Here is a 19,138-nt window from a genome sequence, read left to right on the forward strand (position 1 = left end):
GACCCCTAGAGAGAAACGTTGGTCAGCTATTGAGAGGGAGGACTTTGCTGTGGTTTGGGCCCTGAAGAAGCTGAGGCCATACTTGTTTGGCACTCACTTCAAAATTCAGACATACCATAAGCCCCTCTTGTGGCTAAATAAGATGAAGGGTGAAAATCCCAAACTGCTCAGGTGGTCCATTCCCCTACAGGGGATGGACTTTACAGTGGAACACAGACCAGGGACTGACCATGGCAATGCAGATGGTCTCTCCAGGTATTTCCACTTAGAACATGAAGACACAGCTGGTCAAGGTTAGTCTAATGTCCCTGCGTTGGGTGGGGGGGGGGTTATGTAGGAGAACAGGGTCTGCTTTCCTGTGGTCACCCCACTTTTTGCTTTTTGCTTTACTGGTTTTCGACTTTAATGTGGCTGTGGGCCTGCTAATCAGACCCACAGCCCAGCTGTTCTCTCTCTAAATTCATACCATGTACTTTAGGTACATAACCAATTGGGAAATGGGTCACCCTTGTGAGTCCTTGTATAGTGTACCATAGGTACCCAGGGCATAGGTGCACCCAAGGCCTACCAGGGGCTGCAGCATTTCTCATGGCACCCCTGGCTGGCCATCCAAACTGACACAACTGGCTGATCACTCAGCTGGGGCAAGGTTGTGTAATCACCCCTTGCTTAGGTATAGTATTCCTAAACCTACTATTATATATAGACATATATATACCTATAAGTCACTCCTATGACAGGCCTTAACAATCCTGAAGGCAGAGTGCTTGGTTTTATGTGTGATGAGGCTCTAGCATGAGCTGAGCCTGTCTGCAGCTTTCGGAACCATGTCCTTATAGCTGTTCTATGATATAGCCATACCATATACTCTTAAGTGCATTATAATCCTCGCGGTTAAATGCTAACTCTGGTTTGGCTTTATCAAAACATGTCGTGTAAGGTGTCATACGCTTTGGAATACTACCCCCTCGCCAGTTCTGGCGACGGGGGTAGCATTCCACCCTTCTAGAGGGAGAAGACATGTTGTTTCTCTTAATCCCAGTTATAGTTCAAGTTCAAGTAAAAAAATTTGTATAGCGCACTACTCACCCAGAGGGTCTCAAGGCGCTTGGGGGAGGGGGCTACCTTACTCAAATATCCAAGTTTTTTGTTGCTTTCTGAAGGAGAGGTGGTTCTGTGTAAGGCGGAGGTGGGTGGGGAGAGAATTCCAGGTTTTGGCTGCTAAGTAGGAGAAGGATCTTCCCCCCATGGTGGATTTATGGATGCGCGGAATAGCGGTGAGGGCTTGATTGGACGATCGTAGTTGGCGGGTGGGGGTGTAGAAGGACAGTCGCGTGTTGAGGCATTCGGGTCCTAGGTCGTAGAGGGCTTTGTGTGCGTAGGTGAGGAGACGGAACGTTATTCTCTTGTTGACGGGGAGCCAGTGGAGGTCTTTCAGGTGTCCGGAAATGTGAGCTTGACGAGGGATGTCAAGTATGAGTCAGGCTGAGGCGTTTTGGATGCGTTGGAGTTTTTTCTGTAGTTTGGCTGTGGTTCCGGCGTAAAGGGTGTTTCCGTAATCCAGTCGCCTTGTGACCAGTGCGTGGGTGACCGTCTTTCTTGTTTCGGTGGGGATCCATCGGAAGATTTTTTTGAGCATGCGTAGGATGTTGAAGCAAGATGATGAGACGGCGTTGACTTGTCTGGTCATCGAGAGGGAGGAGTCCAGGATGAAGCCTAGGTTACGTGCGTGGTCCGTAGGTATGGGTGCGGTTCCCAGGGCCGGTGGCCACCATGAGTCGTCCTAGGCAGCGGGGGATGATCCTAAGATGAGGACTTCCGTTTTGTCCGAGTTCAGTTGTAAACGGCTGTTCTTCATCCACTCGGCTACTTCTTTCATCCCTTCGTGTAGGTTGGTTTTGGCGGTGTTCGGGTCTTTGGTGAGGGAGAGGGTCAGCTGGGTGTCATCTGCGTAGGAGATGATGTTGAGGTTGTGTTGGCGTGCGATGGATGCGAGGGGGCTCATGTACACGTTGAAGAGGGTGGGACTGAGTGATGATCCTTGTGGTACGCCGCAGATGACTTCGGTGGCTTCTGATCTAAAAGGGGGGAGTCGGACTCTCTGGGTTCTTCCGGCGAGGAACGAGATGATCCAGTCCAATGCTTTTCCTTGTATTCCGATGTTGCTGAGGCGTTGTATGAGGGTGCTGTGATAGACTGTGTCGAAGGCTGCGGAGAGGTCAAGTAGGATGAGGGCAGCTGTTTCTCCGTTGTCCAGTAAGGTTCGAATGTCGTCTGTTGCTGCGATGAGGGTGGTTTCGGTGCTGTGTTTGGCTCGGAAGCCGGACTGTGAGGGGTCGAGGGATTTGTTGGATTCGAGGAAGGCGGCGAGTTGACTGTTGACGGCTTTCTCAATGACTTTGGCAGAGAATGGGAGGAGCGAGATCGGGCGGTAGTTTTTAAGTTCAGTGGGGTCTGCTGTGGGTTTCTTCAGGAGGGCGCTGAGTTCAGCATGTTTCCAGCTTTCCGGGAAGGTAGAGGAGTTGAGGGAGCAGTTGATGACGTCTCGGAGATGGGGTGCGATAATGGAGTCTGCTTTGTTGAAAATGTGGTGGGGACATGGGTCGGTTGGCGATCCCGAGTGGATGGAGTTCATCAGGCGGACGGTGTCTTCAGTGGTGATTGGGTTCCAGGCGCAAAGGTTGTTAGAGGACGGTTTTGGTTCGGAGGTGGGTGGAGTGGACTGGTCTTCGGACTGGATTCCAAAGCTGTTATGTATGTCGGCGATTTTGTTGTGGAAAAATGAGGCTAGGGAGTCGCAGAGGTCTTGGGAGGAAGTGATGTCGTTGGTGCCGGCGGTGGGGTTGGTAAATTCTTTGACGATGTTAAATAGTTCCTTGCTGTTTTGGGCGTTGTTGTCAAGGCGATCCTTGAATGCTGATTTCTTGGTGAATCGGATCAGTTGGTGGTGTTTACGGGTGGCGTTCTTGAAGGTGGCCATGTTGTTAGTGGTTGGGTTTTTTCTCCAGGTTTTCTCGAGGGTACGACAGAGCTTCTTAGATTTCTTAAGGTCATCGTTGAACCAGGGGGCTTTTTTGTTACCTTGCTTGGTTTGATGGTTTTTCAAGGGTGCTAGTTCGTCAGCGCTGTAGGTGATCCATTGTGTGAGGTTGGTGGCTGATTGGTTTGGGTCCGATGATATGGCAGGGGGTTTTGGTGAAGCGATGTGAAGAGCTGGTCGGTGGTAATTTTGTTCCAGTTTCTTCGGGGAATAGGTTGTGGGGGGTTGTGGGTCGTGGTCTTTTTGTAGTTGAAGTGAACGCAGCTGTGGTCCGTCCAGTGGAGAGCTGTGGTGTGATTGAAGGAGATGTGCTTGCTGGAGGTGAAGATTGGGTCAGGCGTGTGTCCGGCATAGTGGGTGGGGGTATTGACAAGTTGATCGAGTCCAAGGTTGGCCAGGTTGTCCAGAAGGGTGGTGGTGTTGCTGTTGTTTTTCTTTTCCAGGTGGAAGTTGAGGTCTCCCAGTAGAATGTAGTCCTCGGAGGGGAAGGCGTGTGGGCTGATGAAGTCAGTGATGTCCTCGCTGAACTGTGTGCGGGGTCCTGGTGGTCTGTAGATGAGGGTGCCTCTGAGTGTGGTCTTGGGGTCGGTGTGGATCTGGAAGTGAAGGTGTTCAGCGGTAGTGAGGTAATCGTCGGAACTGGTCGTGATGCGGATGGTGTTTTTATGGACGATGGCGATGCCTCCTCCTGTTTGGTTGGTGCGGTCCTTTCGGATGATCTTGTAGCCGTCAGGGATGGCTATGGCGATGTCGGGAGTTATAGTTAACCAGAGCCTAAGCATCACAAAATGGATGCTGCTGCCACAGACACAAGTCTGACCTCCAGCTGCTGGGAGTCCTTCCAGCGAAGGAGGCTTGGACAATAGGTTTCCTGTCTTGGGAGGTGCTAGCACCACCCCAGCAGGCCATAGTGTATTGCTGGCGCGGTCCAGCCCCAGCTCTGGCATGAAACTGAACAAAGAGAAAGGGGTGTAACCACCCCCTTCCATGGTCCCACCCATAGGAGGGACCTAGCAGGTAATCCAGCCCTTCGGATTAATATATAGGTAGGAGCTGAGTCAAGAGACTTTAGATTTATCCTGAAACTGAAACTTGTAACAAAACTCTGGACCTTTGATAATCTACTGCAACTAGAAGACTGAAGAATCTCCCTTGTGGTCAAGGAGTGACCACCCTGTGCAAACAGGCACCATCCAGTGATCTGCGGTTTACTTTGTTAACGCTCCCGCCGGAGCCCGAGCACAGAGTCTGACAATAGCCAGACTTCCAGACTTCTTTGACCTCGATCCACAGCCACAGCAAAACTGAGACCCGTGGAGGTGACGAGAGACGTGGGACCAGCCATCTTGAATAACCTGCTCTTTGCTACTTGTGCAGCTTCTGAGGAACTGTCGAAGTTGCGCATTGGAGATTGAGAAGCTTCAGCCCAAGCACCTTCTGCACCGATTCACAGCCCTCCACACTCCACGAGTGCCGCTTGGGGCCTGCTAGTGTTTTTGTACTCGGCACGTCTGTCCGGTTACTTGCCCGTTGGCTAGTGGCAACAAACCTTTGAACCTGAACCACCTGCCTGGTTGCTCCAGGTGGGCCCCTGCTTCCCTGCAAAGGAGAAGCCCCATAGACCTTGCTGGTCTAATCCTAAGCGAATATTCGATTCCTGCGTGGGTTGCATTTACCAAGGCCTCTTGACTACAATTCGGAAGCCGACGCCGCCAACAGCGAGATCTTCATTGTACAGTCCGTATCCAGCTCCTGGTTGTCGTCGACGCCTCCTGGTCCACGTGGCTGCAGAGTCAAGCTTCATGACATCACCTGATTGCTTCGCAACATCGCCTGGTTCCTTCCTGGTCACTGGCTAGTGACCCAGACTCTGTCCCCTCTGCTTTGAGGTACTCTTCATCCTCGATCCGCCCTTGGATCCAACCGGACACTTCTCTCCTGGTCGCCTGCAGCATCTGTTTACAGGTCTCCATAGGAATCAGCGACAAAACCTGACACAACTTGACACCTATGCACCCGGCTCCTGTGGGTGAGGTAACACGGGCACTCCGGTGCTCCTGTAGGTATTGACTATCCTAGTGTCCTAGTTTTCAGTGGCTTTCTCCTAGTACATCCGGAAGTGTCCTAAAAGAACTAGTTTCTAACTCTTACCTTCCCATTGTTTCCCTATGGTAACTCGCGTGTGTGAATAGACACTGCACACGCATCCCGTGGGCCTCCTGCTTCCGAACTCCTGTTAGCTCAGCGTAGCCCCAGCGATTCCCTAGGCCCTAGGCCTATCCTGTGTTCGTGATGTGGTTCTTATACTACTATTTTAGTATATGGTTTTACGTGCCCCTTTGGCTCTACTGTATATTGTGCAACTTATTGTATGATAATTAAGTAACTTGTTATGCGCTTTGTCCTCTGACCTCATAACGAGTTCAGAGGGGTTGTGTTAGTAATAAATACATATATATTTTATATATAACCTGTGTGGTGTCCTTTCATTTGGTATTCAAGGGGTTACATATGGTAAAACAGCTTGCTTCACATGCTCTCTGAAGTTTTAGCCTAAGACTGCTTTGTCCATGCTACCTCTAGGACAGCTGGTCTATAAGGTTGACTTTACAACCATGCAAGGTGCTCACTAGAATAGTGAACATCATATACCAGGCCAGCTTCTCACAGGGAACAGATAAGTATTTCGTGTTTGGTGTCTGAGAAGGTATAATTAAATTTCTCTTCAATAGTAAAGTCGGAATTAACATTTTGAAAATGGCACTTTAAGTTGGCATTTTCCTGTCTAAACTATTTGGTGCATGTAATCTCTCCTTGGTCACATAACTGGGTGTAATTAGCAGTTGGACTTTGTTGATGCCTCCCAAACATTCATACCATGAAGTGATTAAGTGTGCTTGAATGAGCCATCAACTGGAAGGATGGAGGGCGGAGCTGGGTACAGCTGAATAGGATGTGCTCTGCCTTCACACAGAGGAATTATCACCACTGCATTGTCCTTGCAGCCAGCTTGGAACTAGCGCTGGAGAGTCAGTAAACTCAAAGCACTTCAAAGGAAAACTACTAGAAACTTCCAAGAAGTTACCTCGTGTAAAAGGGGACCCTCAGACCCATTCTTCACTTCACTTTCTGGACCAGTGGAAGAAGTCTCAGAGGACTACCTGATGCAGTGGACTACTGTGTACTGCACATGCCATCTTTGCTGCCCTTGGAAAGGCTGTTTTGCTGCCTTGGGACTGCCTTGAACCCTCTGTGGCCTCCCCTGCTGCTTGAGCCCTTCTTCATCACCTGCACCCAGGACTACCAGGGCACCTCCTGATCAGAGCCTCAGAGTAAGAAAAGGCTCCCTCCATTTTGAACCTGCATCTGGATTCAGCTGAGGTGATCCTCCAGTCCTAGTGATGGTGCTAAAAACAGCTCTGAGGTCCGAAGGAAGACTGGAACCAACTTGCTTGTCTATCCGCACAAGGTGCATCACTGTTCGGCGTGACTGTGCGGCAGCTCCTGCTACACTCCTCTCCGCAGAAGCAAATCTTGTTCAGGGGCCCCTTTGCGAAGGGGTGCTAAGACACCTGGAACTATCATCGAGTACAGCCTCCAGCTTCAACCAGCTGAAGATATTCGTCTTCGAAAAAAAGTTACTTAACCCAAACTTGAAAATCTTCACAGTGACTTCGTCCAGCGGTTCCCCGACGAGGACGCTTCCTTCTCGGATACCCCCTGCAGCCTTGCGCAGCCGAAATTACCATCTCTCAGAACATTTTCTTTGAACTCTCTTTTGTAAGGCTGAAGGTTAACTCTGACTGGGCCCAATCACTCTATTTCGACTTTGTCTCGGTCTTGTGTTACTAGATGTCTACGTTTGGCGCGATCATTTTAAAAAACTTAAAACATTCATGTCCATTTCTACTGATTGGATTTTTGTAATTTTGGTGTCAAGTAATTTATAAAATGTTCCTTTATTTTTATCAATTGATGTGGGAGTTTTCTTGTGTTGTGTTTTCAGTTTCTTACTGTTTGTGTGCTGCATGCATACTAAACACATTGCCTCTAAATGAAGTATGACTGCTTTTTGTGCCGAGCTACCAAAGGGTTAAACACAGGTTAATTTAGTGACTGTTGTGGTTCACCCTTACTGGGATGGTGGCTGTTACTTGACCAGGGCTAACACCACAGTTAATCAACAACCCAATTACTCACAAACACTCTGTCTTCGAGCAAAGATGTCCCCTTGCGACCAAATGGGCACGAGGATACATTTTGTGCTAAGAAAGAGTGCTAATTAAAACAGAACACGAAAAGAGAGTGCAAGCAGCCCCTCGCGCTCGATTAATGTGCTCTTGGGTAGGATTTTTCTCCAACTTACTACAGCATGCTCATTGAATGTGCTCCCACAGTAGCATTTCCGCTACTCAAATTACTCTTAATTAGTAGGCCTTTTTAAAATCGCTATGTGAGCTCGCAGGTCTATGTTGTGCTAAATGTTTGCTGCAAATAATATTATATTGCTGATCGTATTTGTATGGTTATGTTATGTTATGTTATGTTATTAAGGTATTTATTAAGCGCGCTAACACCGATTGGTTTCTTGGCGCTGAGGTCAACAGTAACATAGGCGTGAATGAGGGGTGGAGAGTTATTGAAGTGCGTGTCTGAAAAGCCAGGTCTTCAAGGCTTTCCGGAAGGAGAGAAGATCTTGGCAGTTCCGAATCTCCAGAGGGAAGGTGTTCCATAAGCATAGGGCAAGTGTTGCGAACCTACGGCCTCCAGCGCGCTTAAGTTTGAAAGGAGGCGTCTGCAGGAGGCTCTGATGGAGTGAGTGTAGGTTTCGCGGTGGTATGTATCTGGTGATTAGTTGGTCAATGAATTTAGGGCTTTTGCAGTGCAGGGATTTACATATCAGACGGCCAGTTTTGAAGATACAGCGCTGAGTGACTGGGAGCCAGTGCAGTTTCCTAAGTAGGGGGGTAGCTGCTTGCCGCCTCGGCTGATTTAAAATTAGCCTTGCGGCATAGTTCTGTACCATCTGGAGACGTTTAGATAGATAGCTGGGAAGACCTAAATAAATGGCATTCGCGTAATCCAAGTGTGACAGAACGGTAGAGATCACAACCTGGGTGATTACCTCGGGCGTGAGTAGGCGACGGACCTTCCGAATTTTTTTTAGCTGAAAGAAACACTTGGAGACCACCTGGCCTACTTGTGCTTTCAATGAAAGTTCGCAGTCCACGATAACACCAAGTGTTTTGGCCGATGAAGAAGGTGTCGGGGCTTGACCTAACTCCGAAGGCCAGTAGTGTGGGCCCCAGTGCTTGACGCTGTCCCCAGTAAGAACCAACTCGGTTTTTCCTGGGTTCAGTTTCAGCTGGTTTTGGTCCATCCAAGATTTGATGAATCGCATGGTTGACTGAAAGTGCAGGATGGAGTTTTCAGTGTTGTCGATGGTGAAAAGTAGTTGTAAGTCATCGGCATAGTTGAAAACCCTCACCTGTTCGTCTCTAAGGGTCTGAATCAAAGGAAGTATGTATAAGTTGAATAGGTGGGGTGATAGGGAGGAGCCCTGAGGCACTCCACATGTGATGGGTTGTTTGGCGCCTGTTAGGTCTCCAAGACGTACTGCTTGACTGCGGTTTTCCAGGAAGAACCTCAACCAACAGGCCGCCGTGTCTCGTATGCCGGCCTGTCCGACACGATCGATCAAGATGTTGTGGTCGACCGTGGCGAAAGCGGCTGACAAGTCTAGGAGCACCAAAGCCTGTGGGGAGCGTCTATCAGCACAATCTCGCAGCGTATCCAGAACTGTGGTGACTACTGCCTCTGTTGAGTGTGCCGGCCGGAAACCTGCCTGGTGAGAATCAAAGCAGGAGGACTCCTCAAGGATGTTCGAGAGGCATTTATCCACATGAGCCTCCAGGACTTTGGCCAGGTAAGGCAATAAGGAGATGGGTCTGTAGTTAGCTTTACAAGCTGGGTCAGCCCCGGGTTTTTTTAGGAGCGGGATGACCGTGGCCTCTTTAAACGCTGAAGGGACTAAGCCGGAGGTCAGAGAGTCATTCAGGAGTGTAAGGGCGAGGGCCGGGTATGTGGAAAAACACTCTTTCAGGATGTAGGGGGGGCAGCTATCTGAGGGTGCGCCGGATTTTACTCTTGTCAGTAGTTCCTGGAATTTGTCCTGGGTTATAGGTGAGAACCTGCTAAGGGTGCCACTGTTAGGCTTGATTGTCATACCGGTGGTTAGAAGGGAAGACGGTTGGGGAATGCTGGCTTTGATATCTGTGATTTTATCGGTGAAATAGATGTTGAGTGAGTCACAGAGAGACTGGGTGGGAATTGTCTTGGGTCGGACATTGTCCAGATTTGTCAGTTCATTAAGGATAGAAAAGATATCCTTAGATTTATTTGAGGATTCGAGGATTCGGGACGAGAAGTAAGCCGCCTTGGCAGCTGAGATGGCGGTCATGTACTCCTTCCTGGCCCTTGTATAGTTCAGTTTTAACTCAGGGTTGTATTCGCGGCGCCATTGGCGTTCTAACTGTCGCAGAGCCGATTTCATGGTTTTTAGATCGGAGGAGCACCATCTGTTAGCCTTGGCTCGCCGTGCCAGTCTGACTTTTTTATAAGGGGCATGAAGATCGCTGGCCGCTTGTAGCCAGCTTGTAAGAGTGGATACTGAATAGTTGATCTCGCTCTGGAACAGGGGGATGGTATTAGCCAGTGACTGTAAAAAGGCAGTTTTATCCATTGCGTTCCAAATCCTAGCTAACCCGCCAGCGACTAGTGCGGTAGTTGTAGCGGGGATAGTACATAGTTTGAATTTAAGGAGGAGATGGTCTGACCAGAGGCATGGCAGAGTGGTCGGTGTGGTTACGCAAGTGGTGTTAGACCACACCTGGTCTAGAATATGACCCTTACAGTGGGTTTGGGAAAGCACTAGTTGAGTGAAATTTAAGTTGGTCATAAGATCAGTCAGTTCGGTCGATTGGGGACCCTCCAAGGTATCTTTATACCAGTAGTTTAGATCTCCTACTAGGAAGACCCTAGTATGTTTGAGAGCTAGATTAGCAACTTGGTCGCTCAGGGACATAGGGAACGATGGCATTGAGTTTGGAGGTCTATACAGGAGGACACAAGCTATATTTGTGCGGAGGGTGGTGATTTTCAGCACTAGGTTGTCTGTGTTTTCCAACGAGAGGCAGGTTAGGGTAGTAACGACCAGATTAGAGCGGATAATTGCCGCAACTCCTCCCCCCTTTCCTCGTGGCACGGTCTGCATGGATAATATAATAGTTAGGTAGCAGGGCCGCTATTATATCGGGGGCGGAGTCGGGGGTTAGCCACGTCTCCGTGAGTAGGAGGATGTCCGGTTTCTCCATGTCCAACAGCAGGAAAATATCCATTTGGTGTTTGACAAGGGAACGGGTGTTTAGGTAGAGGATGGTGAGCGAGGGGGGAAGTGGAACAGACTGTGCCTGGTTGTTTGCAGGGGTTGTCAGATGGCAGCCTTGACTCAGAATGCCATACTCGCAGAGCCGACTGAGTGTCTCCCTCGGTAGAAGGCCCTGGGCGTTATTACTGTAGTCCATAAGGTCGGACCTGGGATAGTGGATAAGACGGGCGGCATGGTATGTCCCTGGTCCCGGAAGGTCGCGGACGGGCGCAGACGGGCTTGTCTTTGGCGCGTCTTCGACGCGCCGTCGACGCGCCTGCTGCGCTTCCTGGGCGGGGGGGTTCATATATGGCCGTAGAGGTGGGAGGGGCCGAGCACTGTGCCGCTCGCCTGCTCCTCACCTAAGATGGTGGCTTACGCGTTAGTCCCCGGCAGCGCCTAATCGGCTGCGATGGGGCGGGCAGAATTCGTGGGGCGGGAACAGGAGAAATCAAAATAAGTGCCCCGAGTGAGCGTTCAGTGAGTTTTTAAAAACAAAGTACACAATAACACTTTTAAAAATTGATTCTTTTAAAAGCAGTTCGATCGGTGAGTTTTAAAAACAAAGTACACAATAACACTTTTAAAAATTGATTCTTTTAAAAGCAGTTCAGTAGCAAATCATTAGCTCACTCGCACAACAGTCCCGGCTTCCGCCTCAGGACCCAACATCCGCGTGCACACTGTCAATCGGTGCACGCGCTCAGAATTGGAATATGGTCGTTATCGTTTTCTCTTGCTCTGTTGCATTTTTACTAAACGTTAATTTGTAGCATTCTGACTTGTTTACATGTGTGATACATTTATGGATGCCACAGTGAATCTGAATAAAGTTTTCTTGAATTGAGTACTCTTAATTACCGAAGGAGTGGTAATTGCATAATTATTAGTAATTCCACTTCAAAAGTAATGCAGTAATACAGAAATTACTTTGATTACTCTGGCGTAATCGAAAATCTGTCCAGGTCCAGTGCTAAATGGTTGTCAAATTGAAGTACCTGCTGGTCCAGGGCACGGCAAATTATTCGCAAAAATGAACAATGATTTCTGCTGAGGCCGTCCGCTCACAGTTTTGACAGCCAATCGAAAAAAAACATAGCCCCAAGCTTATGGACAAAGTATGTGACAATAATTCGGAGTACCAATCATTCAGAAACAGAGCAAAATAGAGTCAAACACCACAACCAACTTTTAGAGAGTGGATTCAGCCTGTCAAATGGAAAGTGGCGTACGTTAGATGAAAAGTGGCACTTAAATCGAAGCAGGAATGCATTACAGTGTGTACGATTTCAAACAGTTCGGAACATTCCATCAGTATATTTGGAGGAGATATAAAGTCTTAAGCCAAAGGATTGAGCCCCAAAAGACAGAGTTTATTTTGCAGTGTATAAAACCTTCAAGAACAATATATCAAAAGGAGTTTTAGTTACCTGTCTTCTTTGTTGTTGTTGTTGTTCTTGTAGTAGCTGTTACAATAGAAACGCACAACATTAGGACTCCATGACGGGACACATTTTTTCCGGGTGAACAGTTGATAACAATAAAATAGCCACAGAGACTTTTATAAATATCATTGTTTACAAGTTGAACACGTTTATCTCCTTTCTTGGTCCTGAAGCAATAGGATTATGTGCAGAATGCCACAACAGGGTATTTCCAGTACATTTATATGGATTGTAGGTGGTGAGGGACTAGTATGAGGAGTATCCTGTTATTCTTTGTTATTGTACCATATAGGGATATGTAAAGCATCTGCATGCTTCAAAAGAAGCCTCAGTTCTCTACAACCGCTTTGCACCTAGGTTATATGAAGGCATTAAGTGCTTCAGTTTAGTAAGGAAAGATTTGTTTGGGAAAATCTGAGCCATGCTGGGGCAGCTATGTGAACCATAGTCCATGATAGCTTGAGGCCTGGCCTTTAGCTGCTGTCCAAGGGTTTAGGCAATCTTGCTTTCCAACAGTGTGAGATGCCAAGCAGCATGTCAGGATTTGCTCGGGTGCAAGAAGAACATTGGAGCCATGATGAGGGTATTATGTCATCCAAAGTGCCACATGGCCTGGCTTACTACTGTTGTCTAAGGACTGAGGAGCTGATTTAGAGTTTGGCACAACACACAATCTACAGCGGCATTAGTGGGGGAAGCAGCACCTGATTTACACTGTGCAGCAAGCATTTGAAAACTTTGTGACGAGGGTAGAGAGCTCAGCTAGAAATAAGGTGATGCATTGACGGAATATTGATATGGGAGGCCAATACATTTTATTTGATGAAGTCAACATGGTGAGTGGGCCATTCAATAAAATTGTGTCTAGTGACTATGTTGGGATTTTAAATATAATCCAAATGCAATAAAATACAAAATAAATATATTTAACATAATCCTTTTGTTATTTAACCCTCACACACCCTATTGGCGTCATGCTTCATCATTCAGTTTTTACTGTTCCTAATATCCACTACGTCCCTGAGAATAAAAGGGATACCTGGGGAATGAAGTAGGGTTTGTATCTTTAAGTCCCCCTGGCCTACATCTCTTAAGAGCTCCCTGAAATATGGTTGGGCCCACCCAGACCTTTAGGAGTCAGGGTGAACCCGATGATGAAGCATGACACCAATAGGGTGTGTGAGGGTTAAATAACAAAAGTATTTGTTTTCCATTCCGCAATCTGCGGTGTTTGCCAAGTAAGGATTTTATGACCTCTAGAGCGTAGTTCTAGATGGATACATGTAGGATGGAGGATTTCTAGTTGGGAGGAGATATCCATTCCCTAACCTCTCTTACCCCTTGAGTATCAGTGGACATCCCTCCAGTGCCACTGTTTGGTTACTGCCTGAGGATCAGCCAAGGATGTTTTTAATCTTAAACACCCAACTTACACAACTCATCCTTGGGAAATCCTGATGGGTCTTGAAAAAGAACACTGGACCTTCGCATCATTTGTGAAAGGAGTTAAAACCAAATATAATCTAGGCACATATCATCAACAGTTAGAATTTAAATGTCAAGTCAATGATGATAAGTTAGTGAATCTTTCAACACCTTCATTTGTCTTAATAGATTCCTATTGTTTTGTCATCTGAATTTAGATTAGTCAGTTTATAGAAATATAAGTAAAAGATTGATTAGTGACAGCATAAATCAATACACGGTGTTCCATAAAAGAAAACATCACTAAACTAAATAAATGGGACCTTACCAATTAAGAGTCCTTTTTCAGAAAAGAGTAAGAGAAGAACTTCCCATGAAAAGTAATTCTGGAAACTCAGGCAAGTTCCCCACGGCTGCAATAGCAACCGTCAATGATAGAATGATCTCTACAGTAGCATTACTCAATAAAGTCAATTAGATAAAAGGAAAAAAGTCACCTTCAGAAATATCTGCTGATAAAAAAACAAAAGATCAACTCTCCAGTAGAAGAGCCGCAAGGGTGGGGAGACCGATCTGGATCTCTTGGTTTCACATCGGGAACCTCACATAGTCTCTTTTCATCAACTAGCAAGGAACACTCATTATTAGAAAATCACACATTAATTTATCAATACTCTATTATGTGTTAATTCCTCCAGGCAATGACAAACGCTCTTTTGATACAGTCATCAACTTTCGATGTCTCTTCTCCTATTTCCTACAGTAAACATTCACTTCGCTTTACTGTTATAACATAGTTTCAGGACTTTGTTACATAGGGAAAAGTTCTCATGAGAACCTTTTTACCTAAGCTACAAGATTGATATGAGTTTCAGTGTGAAGACAAAGGCTTGTCGGAGATGTGGAGATGTGGAGGTAAACTAGCAATGCTACTCTGATGAAGCATACATAAAATGTAAAAAGTATTATTTATTGTAACAATCACAGCAATTCTCATTGTGTTAGAGTAAATGACCTAACATGGGGTTGGGGGACAGAATGAAGCACAAGGCTGGAGTCAACACATTCAAAACAAGTTGATGGTGCTAGGCAAAATATTCTTCTAAACATCTACTAAGCTATGAGCAAGGGTCGAGAAAAAAAGAAAGTACACATTTAAGTATGATAGCTTAGTATAAAACAATTTTGATTAGAATATTTCATAAACATTTTATAAGCACGCTTTCCTCGATATATAAAGGATTAATATATTTATTTGCAGTATCGATGTGGATTCTTTCACTTTATGGAATGGCCACATTTTATGTACATGTCTTTTTCTGTGTGAAAACATTACTGCAGAAGTTTTAAGGCATTTCTAAAGTGCAGTTCTAACATGGTCCACAAGTCAAAAAAATGTTTAACATAATTTCCTACAACTCCCTAAAAACTTGAATTGCTAACTTTAATAACAGGTTATTCAAGAGAGGAAGCAACATTAACAATGAGGTCGGAACCACGTGTGCCATAAGCACGCAAGCATTAGAACGTTTGGTTTTACCACGCATACGCATTTTATCACACATATTCTTTACCGAGCATGCCTTTACAAAGATTTCTGTTGTAGAGATGGTAAAGGCATATGCGTGGTAGAGGGAGTCAGCAATCTAGACTTGGAGCAAATGGGTGAGGGTGCGCGGGAGGTGGTGAAAACATTCCTCCCAGACTTCCTGCTTCCTTCCTGTCTGCGGCTTGGTTAGTAGTTTGTAGACAGGGTTGGGGTCGGGATAGTTTTCAGGGCTGGGGGCCAGGTTTTAGGGCTCGGGCAGGGGGGTTGAGGTAGTTTTTAGGGATGGGGCCGGTTTTAAGGCACAGGGTGGGGGCCTGAGGTGTTTTTAGGCTGTAGTTGGGGTCGGTTTTAGGGCTGGAGACAGGTTTTAGGGTTCAGGGCATGGGGCAGGGGTGTTTTAAGGCCTGTGGTTGGGGTAGTTGTAAGGGCTGAGGGCTAAGTTTTAGGCTCAGGGTGGGGGCTTGTGTGTAACCTTTACCACTCATTTACATTTACTAATCATGCCTTTACAACAAAATTTGTTATAAAGACATGCATGGTAAAGGCATGCGTTGTAAAGATGTGGTTGTGGTAAGGCCCCTGCTGTTAAGCCATGCGTAGTAATTGCAAGTGTGGGTCAGTCTTACAACCATTCCAGAGAGAGGATAGGTTAGAGGATAGGATTATATTGGGAAGTTTAGAGGCATGTCTAGGACATATTTTTCCATACCTACCCTGACGCCGTAGGGTCACCGCTGTTGCCGCCACTGGTGCCGCTGTGTCCCTGACGCTGCGAGGTGGAACTGCAGCTCTCAGCAGGCATTGCGAGCCCAGCCCAGCCGCTTCCCGTCACCACGCGCCCAGAGGCGCTGTTAAAGGAGGAGGCTCTCACTGGAGAGCGGGGACATAGTTTTCCAAACCTACCCTGACGCCGGAGGGTCACCGCTGTTGCCGCCACTGGTGCCGCTGGGTCCCTGACGCTGCGAGGTGGAACTGCAGCTCCCAGCAGGCATTGCGAGCCCAGCCCAGCCGCTTCCCGTCACCTCGCGCCCGGAGGCGCTGTTAAAGGAGGAGGCTCTCACTGGAGAGCGGGGACATATTTTTCCATACCTACCCTGACGCCGGAGGGTCACCGCTGTTGCCGCCACTGGTGCCGCTGGGTCCCTGACGCTGCGAGGTGGAACTGCAGCTCCCAGCAGGCATTGCGAGCCCAGCCCAGCCGCTTCCCGTCACCACGCGCCCAGAGGCGCTGTTAAAGGAGGAGGCTCTCACTGGAGAGCGGGGACATATTTTTCCATACCTACCCTGACGCCGGAGGGTCACCGCTGTTGCCGCCACTGGTGCCGCTGGGTCCCTGACGCTGCGAGGTGGAACTGCAGCTCCCAGCAGGCATTGCGAGCCCAGCCCAGCCTCTTCCCGTCACCACGCGCCCGGAGGCGCTGTTAAAGGAGGAGGCTCTCACTGGAGAGCGGGGACATATTTTTCCATACCTACCCGGACGCCGGAGGGTCACCGCTGTTGCCGCCACTGGTGCCGCTGGGTCCCTGACGCTGCGAGGTGGAACTGCAGCTCCCAGCAGGCATTGCGAGCCCAGCCAAGCCGCTTCCCGTCACCACGCGCCCGGAGGCGCTGTTAAAGGAGGAGGCTCGCTCCGCATCGCGGACGGCGCCGGGCGGAGCCCGGGCAGAGAACGGGCCGTCTGTGGCCGTCCGGGGCCGGAGGAGGCCGGGACGGGCCACGGACCCTGGATCATCTTCGCTGGACGTTACAAACTGTGAGCTACCCCCCTCGTGAACACTAGTGACTGTACCTAAGTACTATCGGCCAATTCTGTGTGCATTGTAAAGTAAGTTAATATATCTAGGGCCAATGTCTAAAGCGAAGGCTGTAAAAATTCCCCCAGAGTCCAGGACAATGGATAATTACCTAGTTAAGGTAGTTACCAAAATTAATAAAGAAAGGCAACTGTCTTTAAACCGGCTAAGCCCGCAGGCCATATTAACAAGTCCTAAATCCCCTGTAGCTGCTTCTGGGTCGGGGCTTAGTCCTAACCCAGACTCACTCGGTGGTAGCTTTATTGATGTCCCTCCAGCAGAAAGGGAGATAGACGGGGAAGATTCACTAGAAATAAGATCTTGCACGCCATCGAGTATTTTGCCTAGGCCCTTAGACACTTCAGATACCTCACCCACGGAGCAGTCACCAGTACGTAGGACTGGGAGGCTGGTGAGGGCTTGCAGAAAGACACAGGCAAAAAGGGGAGGGGGCAGAAAAGCAAAGTCTGTGAGGAGCTTACCGACAACCTCAGGGGGCTTGCCAGAAAGTTTAAATAGTGACAGTAATGACGTCACACCTATGACCCCTGCTTATACAGAGCTCCTGGCAGGTATTATTGAGGCCAAATTGGAGCTCATAATTAAACCTTTGGTAGCAAAACTAGATGAGGTCATGCTGGAGGTCACAAGACTTGGAGACATTTTAAAATCTCACATAACACAAACCAAACCACAAAGGACCACAAAGGAACCTACTAATCTGGTGAGTGCTGAAAGCTGCAGCACTAATAAGGGGAGTGAGGGAGGAAAGGTAACATCAATCATTAAACCTGCACCCATACCCGAAACAAACCTGCGTGCTAGTCCAACACCACCTCACCAACCCCAACCACCAGTATTAGTGAACCAGCCTTTAACATCGAAATCTGGCAATCAAAATATTAACACAGGGGGGGTTAGAGGTGGAAGGGTCGCTCCAAAGAAAAGAGCTGTGGCTAATTTACCTCCTGAGTGTGTTCCATACACAGTAGTTCTAACCAATGTCCCGGAGGTGGATTCACAGCTTACAGATTCTAGGCTAGAAACCCATGAAGCACTAAAAAACATGTCCATGGCCTGGCTAGGAAAGAACTGTGGTTATCCACATACCTTTGCCAACGACATTATATCAACCGAGCGAGTTAACTGGGTAGGAAATTCTAGGAAGACTACTAGCGGGGACTGCATTATTGTGACCTTTAAGCACCCCTAACATGTGGTGACAGTCCTCCTCAGGGCAGCCTCGCTACCTATAGGGGTTAATAATGTATGTGCACGGCCACTTGGGTTCTTCTATAACCATCTCACTAATAGCAGGACACCCCAACCGGCCCAGACTAATAATCCTGTCTTTTGTTATGGGAGTGGTCGTCCTTGTTATATGGAAAGTAGTCATCAATCTGTAAGTAGGCAGGATCGATACAGCCATAGTATGGTTAGACAGTATAATCCATTTGTGCAATCATTACAACTGTCTAATCGATACACCCCCCTACGTTCAATGGAGGAAAATGATTGACTCTTATCAGATCATAGTACCAATGTTGAATCTTTAGTTCCTGCACTTAGAATAGCTACATGGAATGTAGCAGGAATTAAGGCAAAATTGGGAAATGAAGCATGGATTGATACAATTAGAATGTGTTTGACATTATTGCACTCCAAGAGACTTGGGACCCATGTGATAGATTTTCATTGGATGGTTATAGCCATTTTTGTATTCCGGCAGTAACCGGTGTCGCAGGCAGAGCCAAGGGTGGTTTGTTAACTCTTTTTAAAGTTGATATAAAGGGATCTTTAAGGCAATGTGATTCGGGATCCGAGAACTGTCTTATTGTTGAATTATCTCTCCCGGAACATCCCAAGTTTTTATTCATAAACGTCTATAATACCAACGCTGTTGATTGGACTTTGCAATCTTTGGACACATTGGAAACCTTCTTGTCAGTTTACAGTGAAAATTCAAATGCCTTTGAAATTATATTCCTGGGGGACCTCAATATCCACCCTTGTAATAGGCTGTGTATCAGTAATGAAGAAGAAGGCCCCCCATACTGCTCGCCCATCCACCTCGAACATTCCAAGCAGGGGGAGTATTTAGAACATTTGTTAGCTAGGTGGAATTTATATGAGTCAGGATGTGGGGAGGGCGGCGAAAGGGTCCCCACCTTTAAGGGAACAGACAACGGCACCATTATTGACTATATTTTTATAACCTCATTCTTATTGTGTAAGGTTTTAATGTACAAAACTGTGGTATCTGTTTTTAGTGATCATAATCCGGTAATCATGGAATTAGCAATTACGGATTTATTTTCTATTAGAAATTGCCCTCACAAGGGCAGTTCTAATCTTAAAGTTAAAGACCAAGGGCGCAGGTTGAAATGGGACAGAGTAGTCCCTGAAACCTTTTTAAGAGAGGTGCTGTCTGAAGCTGAGGATGAAGTGGGCGTGTGTTTA

At 47.4% G+C, this 19,138-nt stretch overlaps 1 protein-coding gene across 3 annotated transcripts in view; it reads right to left on the reverse strand.

The window, feature by feature from the left end:
- Positions 1–19,138, reverse strand: part of LOC144755246 (scavenger receptor cysteine-rich domain-containing protein DMBT1-like) — a 735,795-nt gene that overhangs the window by 489,808 nt on the left and 226,849 nt on the right. For all 3 annotated transcript variants that reach the window (XM_078643989.1, XM_078643988.1, XM_078643987.1), the window contains one exon: positions 11,897–11,932. In XM_078643989.1, the coding sequence (XP_078500115.1) occupies positions 11,897–11,932 (36 nt within the window). The remainder of the gene's footprint in view (positions 1–11,896; positions 11,933–19,138) is intronic.

This window comes from Lissotriton helveticus, chromosome 5_1 (assembly GCF_964261635.1).
Source record: "Lissotriton helveticus chromosome 5_1, aLisHel1.1, whole genome shotgun sequence".
In the NCBI taxonomy this organism is placed as follows: domain Eukaryota; kingdom Metazoa; phylum Chordata; class Amphibia; order Caudata; family Salamandridae; genus Lissotriton; species Lissotriton helveticus.